At 39.7% G+C, this 14,560-nt stretch overlaps 1 protein-coding gene across 5 annotated transcripts in view; it reads left to right on the top strand.

Moving 5' to 3' along the window:
* STXBP4 (syntaxin binding protein 4) overlaps nt 1-14,560 on the top strand; it is a 103,543-nt gene that overhangs the window by 51,280 nt on the left and 37,703 nt on the right. For all 5 annotated transcript variants that reach the window (XR_009153085.1, XM_058165811.1, XM_058165810.1 and 2 more), the window contains exons 17-19: nt 6,716-6,781; nt 9,089-9,265; nt 11,508-11,624. Coding sequence is in view for 4 of the 5 variants with exons in the window: in XM_058165811.1 (XP_058021794.1) it covers nt 6,716-6,781; nt 9,089-9,265; nt 11,508-11,624 (360 nt within the window). In the remaining variant the exon portion in view is untranslated. The remainder of the gene's footprint in view (nt 1-6,715; nt 6,782-9,088; nt 9,266-11,507; nt 11,625-14,560) is intronic.

Here is a 14,560-nt window from a genome sequence, read left to right as displayed (position 1 = left end):
GTGTGTGTTTTCTTCTGGTAGATGGTGTGTCCTAGGGAGCCATTGGGTTTTCTGTAGACTAAGACATCCAGGAAGGGAAGTTGGTTATTAACTTCTGTTTCCATGGTGAACTGTATTTTGGGGTGTAGGCTATTGAGGTGTGTGAGGAAGTTGTCAAATTTTTCTTTCCGTGTGGCCAGATTATGAAGGTGTCGTCTACATATCTGAGCCAGAGTTTGGGTTTGTGATCAGATTTTTCTAGAGCTTGGGTTTCAAAGTGTTCCATGTAGAGATTGGCAATGACAGGTGAGAGGGTGATCCCATGGGTGCTCCTTCTACTTGTTTGTATTTTTGTCCATTATAGATGAAGTATGTGTTGGATAGGCAGTGGTTGGTCAGATCTAGGATGTGCTTGGGGGTTATATTTGTTTTGGATAGCTGTCAAGGCTTCTTTGATTGGCACTTGGGTGAAGAGGATATGACATCAAAGCTCACGAGTAGGTCGCTGGGCTGTAAGTTTTGTTTCTTTATGATCTCTATGAACTGGAATGAGTTTTTACGTGTGAGGTGATGGATTCTGCATAGGGCTGTAGTTGTTTGGCAGAAATTTGGCTAGGTTTTGTAGAGGTGAGCCTATGGAGCTGACTATGGGTCTGAGTGGGGGTTCCTTCTTTGTGTATCTTGGGAGGCCATAGAGCTTAGGGCATCTGGATGATTTCTCTCTGGGAATGATTCTTTGTTGGATTTCTTCGCTGATGGGGAGGCTTTTATTTTGGATCTAGTGGTTTTTCTAGGTAGGTGGTGGGGTCTGTGTTTAGGGGCTTGTATGCAGGGTCTTGGAGTAGGTTGGTTAATTTGGTTTGGTAGTCAGATGTGTTCATAACCACCGTGGCGTTGCCCTTGTCTGCTGGTAGGATTATTATGCTGGTATCTTTTTTCAGGTTAAGTAGTGCTGTCTGTTCCTCTTTGGGTAAGTTGCTTTTGGGTGGCTTGCTGGTGCAGAGGATGTTAGAGATCTCGAGTCTGATTTTGTTAGCGTCATCGGGGTTGATTTTGGTCAGGCTGGTTTCAACTCCATATAATGGTTTCGTGGGGATGTATTTGGGAGTGACTGCAAAGTTGAATCCTTTGGAAAGGACATCGGTTTCAGCTTTGGTGAGGATCCTATCTGAGATGTTATGCACTGTTTGTTTCATGTGTTGCTGTGAGGGTGGAGGGTTTGTTTCTGGCGTTCTTGTAGTCTTGAGTTTGTTGGTGTGCGTGTCTGTCTTGAGGGTGGTCTGTGTTTCGCCTCCAGACGGCAAGTTGTTTTGGATTTGTCCCAAAGTGCAGGGTGCATCTTGTTGCTGAGTTTGAGGTGAAGTGTGAGGAGATCTTTGTTGATTTGATCTAGGAGGAATCTTTTGTGTGAAGTTCATTTCTGATTAAGGCCAATTCTGTTCTTTTTAGGATGCGTTTGGTGGCTGCAGAGTTGGAGTGGAATTTCAATTGGAAGCATTTGGGGATTAAATTTTGATCGCGGCAGTTTCGTAGGAATGCGAGGTCACATAAAATGGAAGCTCTTTGGACTTCTAGTTTTTCTTAGGTCCTGGTCAGATGGTGGATTTCCTCCCGTGAGGTGCAATATTTGTTTTCTGAGGTTTTCACGGGTGTTTGTATATAGGTCTTTGGTTGTTGGGTTTTCTCCGTGTAAAATTGGAAGTGTCTTGGCGGCGTTTGACGAAGTCTCATTCGTCATCTTCAGGCTTCAACCGTGCTTCTGGGAGCAATGTGTGATCGCAGCTGTTTCTTCCTTTTAACTGCTAGTGGGGTTTGAACTGATTGGGTGGGAGCTTGGCTGTGCTCTGATTGGATGGGGGTTTTCTGTGCTCTGATTGGCTGGGGTGTGTCCTGTGTTGGTGGGGCTTGGTTGTGCTCAGTCTAGTCTGTGCTGCAGGATTTGAGCTGGTGAGCTGCATAGCCATGCAGCCCACCAGCTCAAATCTGCAGCACAGACTAGACTGAGCACAACCAAGCCCCCACCAACACAGGACACACCCCAGCCAATCAGAGCACAGAAAACCCCCATCCAATCAGAGCACAGCCAAGCTCCCACCCAATCAGTTCAAACCCCACTAGCAGTTAAAAGGAAGAAACAGCTGCGATCACACATTGCTCCCAGAAGCACGGGTTGAAGCCTGAAGATGACGAATGAGACTTCGTCAAACGCCGCCAAGACACTTCCAATTTTACACGGAGAAACCCAACAACCAAAGACCTATATACAAACACCGTGAAAACCTCAGAAAACAATATATATATATATATATATATATATATATATATATGTATATATATATTTGTATATGTATATGTATATGTATATGTATATGTATATGTATGTTCTGTTTCCCTCCCCCCAATACTCCCAGCAAAGAGTCAGTCAGAGGCCTTCTTTTCTCCTTTTATTTACATAGATATATGTCCTGGCCACGTCTACCCACGGGCCTGCCAAGTTTCTGGAGATAACGAGGAAATTATAGATAAGGCCAGAATTACTCACGAATATATTCTTCCCTCCATTGAGACAGTTAGCCCGCGCCAATTCATTGCTTTGTCCAAGACAAAAAACCAGGAAGTCCCGCCTCCTATTTATAGTCTCTGCAGATGTCACTGCATGACAATTATGACTTGGCTTTCCCCCAACTCTTCCGCTGCTGCGCACGCCGATCACGTCTGCGCAGTCTTGCATCACTCCAAAACTGTTCTTGGGGCGTTGCCAAATCAGAAGAAGGCTCCAGGGAATCAGGTCTTGCCGGCCCCTCCTCCTCCCTTTGAGTGGGTGCCAGGGAGGGAAAGGGCTCAAGAGAAACAGGGCTTGCCAGGTCTTCTCCCTCACTTTCTGAATCATCCGAGTCCAGGAGTCCGGGTCCAGGAACCTGGGTCACAACAATGTATATGTATATTACATTGTCATGCTTTTCCCACAAGGTCTCATTCATTAAAATGCTTCATACAAGAAATCTTTTTCTTCTTTCTTGCCTCCAGCCTCCCTGATTGATGTGTCACACAGTGATGTCAAGCTGTCAATTTATTGCTTTCAGATGCCATTAGGAAGGAGAACCTAAATATCTTCCCTCATATTTAGCATTGCAAGCTACCTATATTTGCTGTTTGTTTCACTGAACAATTGCACATCCATAATTTTTAAGTAAACACAAACAGCTGCAGTGGGCATTTCCAGAATGAAGGGGGGGAAATAGATTGTACACACAGGTAGTCCTCAATTTACAACACAATTGAGCCCAAAGTTCACTTTGCCAAGCAAGACAGTTATTAAGTGTGTTTTGTCCCATTTTACGATCTTTCTTGCCAGAATTGTTCAGTGCAATTGTTAAGTTAGTAACATGGCTGTTAACTGAATAAGGCTTCCCCATTGACGTTGATTGTCAGAAGGTCACAAAAGGGGATCAGATGACCCTGAGACACTGCAACTGTCATAAATATGAGTCACTTGCCAAGTGTCTGAATTTTGATCACATGACCATCGGGGGGCAGCAACAGTTGTAAAAAAATGGTCATAAGTCAGTGCCGTGAAACAATCACTAAATGAGCTGTTGTAAATTGAGAAGTACCTTTAATAGCGGATCCCCAACTTTGTGAAAAAGAACAAACCAGCCAATCTGATGAATGACTTTCTCCTATTAAAAAGCTGAGGCATTTCTAATCTTCTTTTCTGACTACTACATGTTATTCTTGACTTGATTGCTTTAGTAAACCTCCAAAGAAAAATAACTGATTTTGATTAGAAGTCAGGAGAGCTTGGCATCCCCTATATGTAGCTATAGAATAGAATAGAATAGAATAGAATAGAATAGAACAGAACAGAACAGAACAGAACAGAACAGAACAGAACAGAACAGAATTTTTATTGGCCAAGTGTGATTGGACACACTAGGAATTTGTCTTGGTGCATATGCTCTCAGTGTACATAAAAGAAAAGATACGTTCATCAAGGTACAACATTTACAACACAATTGATGGTCAATATATCAATATAAATCATAAGGATTGCCAGCAACAAAGTTACAGTCATACAGTCATACGTGCAAAGAGATTGGTGATGGGAACTATGAGAAGATTAATAGTAGTGCAGATTTAGTAAATAGTTAGACAGTGTTGAGTTGTATATAGTTGTATATAGTTGACAACTATAGTTGTCCTTGTAGAACAAAAGGAGCCAAAATGCTGTTTTTGTATATTTGGATATTATGTCAAATATGCTCATATTGTGAGTAAGCAGAATTTGAAAAATCTCAATGGAATGAATGAAAAAAAGAAAAAAAAGAAAAATAAATGAAAAAAAACATGAGCTTAATTGAATCTTTGTATTTCTAAGAAAAAAAATTTTGATTCCTGAAGCAGCAGGAAAATTTCCTTAAACATGTTCAGAATGTTAATTTTGTCACCATTATATGATCCTGGATAAGAGGAATACCGAATTAATACTTGGTTTCAATATGAGCAACTAAGTGCTAGATGGAAAGAAGATCAAAAAATTGGTATAATGCAAAGGGAGGAAAATTTAATAAAGCAAATTAGAAATCAGACCCAGGAGCATATAAAGAGATTGTATAATGTGTTGCTTGAAATAGATTCGGAAAAGGATTTGGTAAAGGACTGTATGATAAAATGGGCACAGAATATTCAGGAACCAATAATGTTGGAAACATGGGAGAAAATCTGGGTTAGAAATGTTAAGTTTACCCAAGCACAGAATTTAAGGGAAAATTTTTATAAAATGTTTTATAGATGGCACTTAGATCCCCAAAAATTATCACGTATGTATCCTGATATCCAAGCGAAATGTTGGAGGTGTGACTGTGATGACGCTACATATTTTCATATTTGGTGGACTTGAAAGAAAATTAAGGCCTTTTGGATAAGAATCTGGTGGATTATTCAAAAAGTCCTGAAGAAGAAGATAAAGTTCCTGCCGCAATTTTTCCTTTTGGGAATTATAACGGATTGTACAGGGATTGAGACTAAACTGATTCTGAATTTAATAACAGCAGCAAGGCTGTTGATTGGACAATATTGGAAGAAAAAAGAGTTACCTACAATAGAAGAATGGATATTGAAAGTTACTAATTTGGCTGAGATGGCTAAAATCTCAGCTTTTTTGAAAGACAATATGCAGGAAAGATATTTAATTGAATGGAAAAAATGGATTGATTATTTACAAAACAGATATCAGATTAAGAAATATCAGATTGCCTTTGAATAATTAGGAAGTATTATTTTATGTAATGGGGGGGTTGGGAAATGAAAAGATTTGGATGAGGTTAATTGGATTAGAAGGGAAAATTTTACTCTATGTTTGGTTTATGTATAACAATACCTTGTGATTGACCCGGGAAGCCGGGGGGGGGGGAAGGGAGGGGGGAAGGGGGTTTTGGGGGGGGGGGAAAGGGGGAAAAATGTTTTTGTTTGTTAAAACGTTTTCAATTTTAAAAAAAAGAGGAATACCAAATTGCAGCCCTTGTTTTTATTTTTCTTTACCAACAGTCACTGGTGGAACAGTACTGCTAACAGAGTTAGATTGGGTAGAGTGGAAAGAAAAGTGACTGGTCCTTTTCCCAAGTAAGGAAAGGAGGAACCTGTGCACTGCTTCCTTGATAGTAGTATAGGTGGTTGCTACTTATGCAGGTGGTCAATGAAAGATATAAGTGGACAATGGATTTTTTTTTCATTTGGTTTATGGTGGGTAGATTCAGGGAGCTGATGAGTATTAATCAAAAGCAGACCCCTGGCCTGGTAAGATGATTAGGACTGGATGGTATATGATATTGGATAGGAGGGGAAGATAGGACTGATGTGACTAGGAGGCAGATGGGAACACCCATTGTCAAAGAAAGAGCAAAATAGAACAGGTGCTGGTTTTTCTATTTTTCAAGAGGCAGCTGGACTTTTTCTTTGAACACGTTCTCATCCAAGAGGCTTCTTCAGCTCTGACTGGATGGTGGGGAATGGAAGGATTTATACTCCTTCCAGACAGCTGGTCATTTGCATTCTTTTAGCCAGGGGTGTGTGTATGTGTGCGTGTGTGTGTTAAGGTCACCTGGAGGTTTATCTGTGTCATCAGGGTCACCTGAGTGGTGCATATGGGTATGGAACCTTCTTGGAACTGTTGAAAGGACTGTGTTGTAGATTGGAGATAAATGATGTCATATCTCTCCCGTTCTGTTGAGAGAGGACTGTTCAATTTTGACATAGATGGCCTCTTTGACCCCTCTTTCAAACCAGCGATCCTCTCTGTCCAAAATATGGACTTTGTTGTCTTCAAAAGAGTGGCCTTTGCCCTTCAAATGCAGATGGATGGCTGAATCTAATCCTGATGTGTTTGTTCTGAAGAAGCTTCTTGGATGAGAAGTGAAACATCTTCAAAGAAAAACCAGGAAGTCCAGTTGCTTCTTGAAAAAGAAAAAAAAAACACCTTTGGAACAACCATGACCTGGATGACTGAGAATCTCCGTAGACAAGACAGAGCAGGAAACAGGGTTAGGACCATACTTTGAGAAGAGAGTTTCAGATTCCCAGAACCTTTGGTCTGTTTTCTAGAAAGCTGAAATCATTTATTAGTAGTTGCTTTAACCAGCCAGATTTTCTTATATCAAAATGTCATTGAATGATGGGAGGTGGTAAGGGAAAAAATATCTAAATTTAACTGCTTATCTTTTCTCTGTGTATGTTTTAGGAAGAATTGGCAAAGTCAGAATGTGTGAGAAAACAACTAGCTGAAGAGCTGCAGATTACCAAACAAGTGGGTAGAATATCTGTAAAATTAAATTAAGCAATTCAATCTGTTTTTGCCCCTACTGAGAGATATTCCTTGTTTCTGAGATATCCGTTTTCATATTTCATAACTTGATTACGTAGTTTATAATATACAGATAGTCCTCAAGTAACGACAGATCACTTAGGGACCATTCAAAGTTACAACAAATCCTGGAAAAGCTACCTACAGCATGGATTCAAAGTTCTAACGTCTGCCTCTGTGCCTGCCCCAGTGGTCACATGACCGTGTTTGGGTGATTGCCAATGTCCTGCATTTACAGCCATTTGCAGCATGTCACAGTCACATCAGTGCAATTTACAACATTTTTGCAAAACATCCCATAGCAAACAAGGGGTTTACTTAACCATGGCATTTGCTTAACAATTGTTGCATTCATTTAACAACCGTAGTGTTCACTTAACGATCTCCATGTTGTTGCCACAAAAAAAATCATAAAATTGGATCTGGTCACATGATAACCTGCTTTATGACTGTCACAAGTTACGACCAAAATTATGGGCTCAATTATGGTTGTAAGTCAAGGATTACCTTATAAGTATCATCATCATCATTTTAGCCATTATCTATCAACTGCAGGATGGCGGCCTCTTCCTCATGTTTCCAACCAATATGGTCCTGAGCTTTGTTTTGCCTGTAATACTTGCTGAATATATAGTTATACTTATAAGTGTATTGCTTAATAAAACCAAAGACTCACTTTTTACACACACAAAGAGTTTATAAGTGATTAGTTTCTGTCCATTTTGTGTTTTTACCTAAACAATGAAGGTGGGGTAAATGGCTTTCCTCAGAAAAGCACATTTGACTTGAATTCTGTTGTCTTTTCAGGGCCAGCCCAATCTTTTTTTTCTTTCTTGCCAACCCTTGAATTGTTAGTTTTATGTGACAAAATGTTCTGCTAATTATTTTTATCTCTTCTGTTTTAATTTCTTCTCTGTAATGTTATGGTTATTTAGTTAGTAATTATTTAGTAGTTTGTTTACTTTAAATCTTTAAATTCCTTACCTATCTCGTTTTCAGAATTTTGTCAGCTGCTCACAACCCATCAGATTATACATATTAAGTGTATTATGAATTTTGTTCCTGCAAAGTTGGCAATGTGATTTTAATGAATTTACTGCCAAATAAAATAATAATTTGCCATTTTTCCTGATGCCTCACTTTGTCTAGTAGTTTTTAATTATTTATTTATTTATTTATTTATTATTTAAATAAATACGCTGTGATTAGAATGCATTATTGCGGGCTTACTCTGCCCACAACCAGGAGTTCGATCCTGACCAGCTCAAGGTTGACTCAGCCTTCCATCTTTCCGAGGTGGGTAAAATGAGGACCCAGATTGTTGGGGGCAATAGGCTGACTCTGTAAACTGCTTAGAGAGGGGTTTAAAACCACTGAGAAGCAGTATATAAGCCTAAGAGCTGTTGCTAAATGTATATGGCCATGTACTCAATACATAATTCTGGGTACTAGCAGTCCATTAAAATAGCTAATAATAAACAAAGATAATTTAAAAACAGAACATTGTAGCAGGGTGATACAAAACATATAAAATGTTGGTGGCTCAACAGACTAAGCAGTCTGTTATTAACACAGCTGCTTGCAATTACTGCAAGTTCAAGTCCCACCAGGGCCAAGGTTGACTCAGCCTTCCATCCTTTATAAGGTAGGTAAAATGAGGACCCAGATTGTTGGCGGCAATAAAAGTTGACTTTGTATATAATATACAAATGGATGAAGACTATTGCTTAACACAATGTAAGCCGCCCTGAGTCTTTGGAGAAGGGCGGGATATAAATTCAAATTTAAAAAAAAAATCACAATGTCAAGACAACCACATCAAATAACTTGGCCCAATGCTCAGGAGAGAAAACAAGCCTTCCATGCCTTGAAATAAAAAGGCCAACACAGCGAGGCCCACCTGAATCTCCTGGAAAGGTTTTTTCACAGGGAGCACCACAACACAGAAAGTGTGGCACTGTTTAATAGAGAGGACCCAAAGCCTGTCCACCCTAGCAGAAGGGCAAGCAGAAACAGTGAGAGTGGGAGTTGGCTTTGGGAATTCTTGGGCCTTTTAATTTTTTTTCTTGGAGCCACTCTTTCTGCAACTGTTAACAATACATGTATTTGCAGCGCTTTGAGCCTGTTTTTCTGAGCTGTTTCTAAAGGAGGAAAGATGTATTCAAAGTAACTTTACACAGTCAAAACAAAATGAAAGTATCGACTTAGCATGAATGGTACATTTTAAAAATAGAATTTGATTCCCTATAGGAAGCCAAGGCATCTGTGGAGGAGGCAAGAACCTTGCGAAGCAGAATCCATCTCGCAGAAGCGGCTCAAAAGCAAGCTCATGGAATGGAACTGGACTATGAGGAAGTAATCAGTTTGCTAGAGATAGAAATCACCAGGCTGAAGGCTCAGCTTGCTGATCACAGTGGCCAAAATAAAGTAAGCACCTCAGTAGTCTATAGTAGAGTTGCCATGGTTTCCTTGCTCTTGTCAAGTATCCTGTTTTTCATTTTTCTTCCATTTGTTCTCCTAAAATAGGTCACTGGTTGTCTTGTGCGATTCAAGAGCTGGAATTAACGTGTTATGAAAGGAAGAGGGGCATAAAAGCTATGAACTTTTTTCCTTGAGAGAACTGTTTTGAGTGGCAAAATATAAACTTTGGCTTCGTTTGGGTTGCTGGCCAGTATGGCGTAGCTCAAGCATACATATCAGACATGAAGCATATTGTATTTGTATTTGGTCTATATATTAACCATACAATGAATAAAGCAGCTTTATTTTTGTTTGGAAACTAAAATTACAGCCCTATAAACATTTAATTCAGTCTTAGTTCAAGTTAGCTAGGGGTCCTTAGTCTGCATATTCATTTTGGTTATTTTATATAAAATATTTATAACCCACCTAATTAAATAGAGGATTTTATGGTGGTTAATGGGGAGTAAATATTATAGAGGTTGTATAATTACTATTTCTTTTTATAAATGTTTAAAAATTAAAGCTTTATTTCTAGTGCTTTCTTTTTAATGCTGAAATTCAATTGCAGCTGTGGTAACTAGATATTCTATCTGATTGGTGCATTTTCCAGAAATGATATAAGGCTTAAAGCAAAAACAATTAAGTTGATCTTGCAGTTAGTAGAAATAGGCTGCAACCCATGAGTTCAGTTTACTATAAATTTTATTTACTTTATAACAGAGCATAAAGTGTGAAAGATCCTTCAGTTTCCCCAAAGAACTACGGACTTTCCAACATATAACAGACTAAAATAAAATTCATTGCCAGCTTGAGAGCTAAAAGTAATTTTGACCCTGGAAGGAAGGAATGGGATGAATCACTTAATGACCACACTGATTTGCTTAATGCCCGCTGCAAATTCATTTTATGAATTGGAAATTGAACAGTAGTCTGAGGAACAAATACCTGCTATTAGGTGAATCTGAGTAACATGGAAACCTGAAATTAATTATACATGAGGAATAGTAGCAAGATTTTAGAATACATAATAAATGAAGCCAATTTTTATACCGTATTTAAATATAAAGTTGTAATTTTGGAAGAGGGGATACTTGCAATGTTTTTATCATTTTAGGGCCCAGGATATCCATGGCTAAGATTGGCCAAGAAACAGTATTTGAAGGGAGAATATATAGAGAAATTTTTATACAGTTTGAAACTGGTTTAACACTTTTCATTCCTCTTTCAGATTGTTAAAAGAAAAACAATTGGTTTGAGGGCAGAGAAGCAAAATCTGCCTTTTTCCAGCAAAGTGTGGTTCACACAGAGTAGAAGTAAATTGTTTTCGTCCACTCTTCCATAATCATTTTGTTGTCTGAACTGGAGGATCAGATGAAACAGCTAAGTGGACTGTATACCACATAGTTGACCATAGGCTACTTTCAAACACTGTCTGCACTGTGAATATCTGGCATTCAGTGTGGCTGCCTTACTCTGCTTGTAGAGGGAGCCCTATTTTTTTTCTTATCCTTGTCACTGATAGATGTATAACCCAGGTAGCTGGTACAAAGCTAGCTTGTGCCCACCCCCTCCCCCTCCCCACCCCCACCACCTTGGTGTGGTGCACCAAGGATAGGCACCTAAGCGCTGAACAGAATGAAGTAGCATTCTAGGTCAGGAGTCTCCAACTTTGGTCCCTTTAAGACTTGTGGACTTCAACTCCCAGAGTCCCAGAGCAGAGTCCCAGAGCAAAGCTGGCTGAGGAACTCTGGGAGTTGAAGTCCACAAGTCTTAAAGGGACCAAGGTTGGAGACTCCTGTTCTAGGTTGTCAGGACTGCATTGTGTGTATATCGTTTGTAGATTTCCTTGACATTGTATGCCATATGCTAAATAAGTACATGAGAAGGACTGTATTGTGTCATGTGGCTTCTCCCACAGCGAACAGTTTGTTCAGGATTACAAATGAAGGAAATTAACCAACTTTAAGAGCACTGGGCTGCACCTTTTTAAAAAAATAGATTGGTTTCTCCAGTATTTTAATCATCTTCAAGTTCACTTGACACCCGCTCCCCACAAAATCTTTTATTTTGCAGTGTATCAGGATGCTAGATCAGATCTTGGTACAAGTAATGCCATTTTGCTCCTTTGTTGACCGAGAGTTAAAAAATCTCCTTGATATTTAGATAGTAGCATTTTTATTTTTATTTTTATTTCTTCCTTTCCTAGGAGAATGTGCAAGATTTAAGGAAGAGAGTTACTGTGCTTGATTGTCAGTTAAGAAAATCGGAAACAGCCAAGAAGACTTTTGAGGTGGCAACTGAAAAGTTGCTGGAATTTGTTGAGGTAATAGCAAATTCAAATATTTTTTTTCCTTAAAGGGATTAGAGCAGTAATGGCAAACCTTTTAGAGACCAAATGCCCAAACTGCAACTCAAAACCCAGTTATTTATTGCAAAGTGTGCCAACACAGCAATTTAACCTGAATACTGAGGTTTTACTACCTAAAATAATGATAAACAAGGCAGAGTTCAGCTAATTGGTCTAAGAAAAACGTGATAAATCACTTGTATGCCTCTTCATTTTTTTTCCTGCTTTTGAATTAATACGTTTAGCAACATTAAAAAGGAAAAACTTTTGTAATATCATTTCTTTTTCCTTCCTTCCCTATTTCTTTCTCTGTTTCTCTCTTTTCCATCCCTCTCTCTTTCCCTCCCTCTCCGTCTCTCTCTCTCTCTCTTCCCCCCTCTCTCTCTCTTCCCCTCCCTCTCTCTCTTTCCCTCTCTCGCTCTTTCCCTCCCCCTCTCTCTGCCTCTCTGTTTCTCTCTCTCTTTCCCTCCCTCCCTCTCTCTTTCCCTCCCTCCTCTACCTGTCTCCCTCTCTCACTTTCCCTCCCTCTCTCTCTGCCTCTCTGTTTCTCTCTCTCTCTTTTCCTCCTTCTCTCTCTTTCCCTCCCCCTCTACCTGTTTCTCTCTCTCTCTCTCTCTTTCCCTCTCTCTCTCTTTCTCTCTCTCTGCCTCTGTTTCTCTCTCTCTCTTTTCCTCCCTCTGTTTCTCTCTTTCCTCTCTCTGCCTCTCTGTTTCTCTCTCTCTCTTTTCCTCCTTCTCTCTCTTTCCCTCCCCCTCTACCTGTTTCTCTCTCTCTCTCTCTCTTTCCCTCTCTCTCTCTTTCTCTCTCTCTGCCTCTGTTTCTCTCTCTCTCTTTTCCTCCCTCTGTTTCTCTCTTTTTTCCTCTCTCTCTCTGTCTCTCTCTCCCCCCCCCCACAATCCCCCCCCAGGGGAAGGAACCCCTGAATTGGGGCTGGGGGGTGGAATCTGACGTCCATAGGCCGATGAGCCCAGGAGCAGCACGCTGAAGCTCAGCTGGCCGATTGGGAGGCGGGGCATCCCAACACAAGCAGCTCTGCAGGAAAGGCAACTGACCAGATGTCAGCTGCTTTTTTTAAAAGCCGAGATGGAGGAGGAGGAGGACAGGACCCCGTCTCACCCATTGTGAAACGCGCGAGTGAAAAAGTTCACTCAATCAATTCCAACTTCGCAAAATCTTTTTCTTTCGCGAAAAGTTGGAATTGATTGAGTGAAATTTTTAGTCTCACAAACTTTTGTTTCCCTGCAAACGATGGCGGGAAACACGACAGAGAAACACGATGGAGCTGGGCTGGGGCGACAGCAGGGTGCGCACAGAGAGGGCTCTGTGTTCCACCTCTGGCACACGTGCCATAGGTTCGTCACCATGGGACTAGAGTATGCTGTTACAAAGATGTGTTTTTAAAAGTTATTTAGTTGCACTATTATTAATGGGTTCTTTTCAGTAAAAAAAAATACTAAAAATTCAGAAAGCAGAACTACATCTCTGAGAAACGAAGTCTCTTTGTGAACAGACAAGTCTCTGTTCAGGAGTTTGACGCTCTGCAAGAATTACGGGCATTTTATATAATTCAGCTATTGTTACAAGTATAGGGTTTCTAATTCAACGATCACAGAATTGTAAAACTAGATTTTTCACATTAGACATTTCTAGAATTTGTTCCATTTGCCTCAGAAACTCAAATCAAACAAGACTTCATTGAATGTTTTTCTGATTATTAACACAATGTCTTTGCTTTGGCTTTGGCTTGTTATTGTTAGTTTTTAACTTGTTTAGTGGTACAATCCATGATACCAACTCTAAAGTGATGTGGCTAATGCTGTTGGGTTCCCTTTGTTATCTGCCTTCTGTATTAATGGTTGTTTTTCTAGCAGATCATCAGGGAAGGAAGAAGAATCCCTGACATCAGATGCATTTTTTTCCTTTCATCACTTAAGAAATCCCCAAAGACATTCATTAACAATACTGTTTTTGCCATCTCCAGTATCCCCTCTCTAGTTCTTCCATTATTATGTCATATAGTTTCACATTGATATAGAAGCTTGGGACAATCTATTTGGTCAAATCATATGAGGGAGGTCTTGTTTCTTCTCTTTTTGATTGCATCTCTTAGATACTGCCTTAGAAATGTATTCATTGGATATATGATTTGGATAACATATGGGGATAATTTTCATTAAATCTCTCCCCTGCTTTTATTTCCATAATTTGAACAGTGGACTAGAGATATTTCAAGGCATTCTTCTAATAATAGCAATGAAACTTAGATTTATATACCACTTTATAATGTTTCACAGCCTTCTCTAAGCAGTTTACAGAGTCAGCATATTACCCCCAACAATCTGGGCCTTGGAAGTATGGAAGGCTGAGTCAGGTCAGGATCAAACTCCTGGCAGTGAGCAGTGAGTTATCCTGCAATACTGCATTCTAACCACTATGCCACCATCATCCCCAGGTGCCATGGGGTAGAACGAAACAGAAGTTGACAGAAGCAGTTTGAGAGAGGGGTGATCTTGTCCATATCTCACAAAGCTAAGCCTCTTTCCAACTTCAGCTCTCATGTAACACCATTGTTAGGATTGTTGGCAGATTACAGCATGACAACTGCAGATTGGATGCTGATTTGCTTGCCTCTCCTCATACAAGAGCAGGAAATTCATAGGCATCTGAAAGATAAGACTGTTAACTGCTGCAGTGAAGGCAACTGAAAGAATCAAGAAACATTAAGAAGAGTATTAACTGCTGTTGATTTCAGAGGGTGTGAATTGTTACCAATTAAGCTAACAAACCTTAAGAGACAGGTACATATAGCTGTGTGGTTTCAAAATGCAAATTTGGGGGAATAATGATTATATAACAAGTGAAAAATAAAATCATGCTATTTTCCTTTTGGAAATTGTTTTTTTATTTATTTT

The sequence above is a fragment of the Ahaetulla prasina genome, chromosome 2 (assembly GCF_028640845.1).
Source record: "Ahaetulla prasina isolate Xishuangbanna chromosome 2, ASM2864084v1, whole genome shotgun sequence".
NCBI lineage: Eukaryota > Metazoa > Chordata > Lepidosauria > Squamata > Colubridae > Ahaetulla > Ahaetulla prasina.
This window is presented reverse-complemented; position numbering and strand designations above follow the sequence as displayed.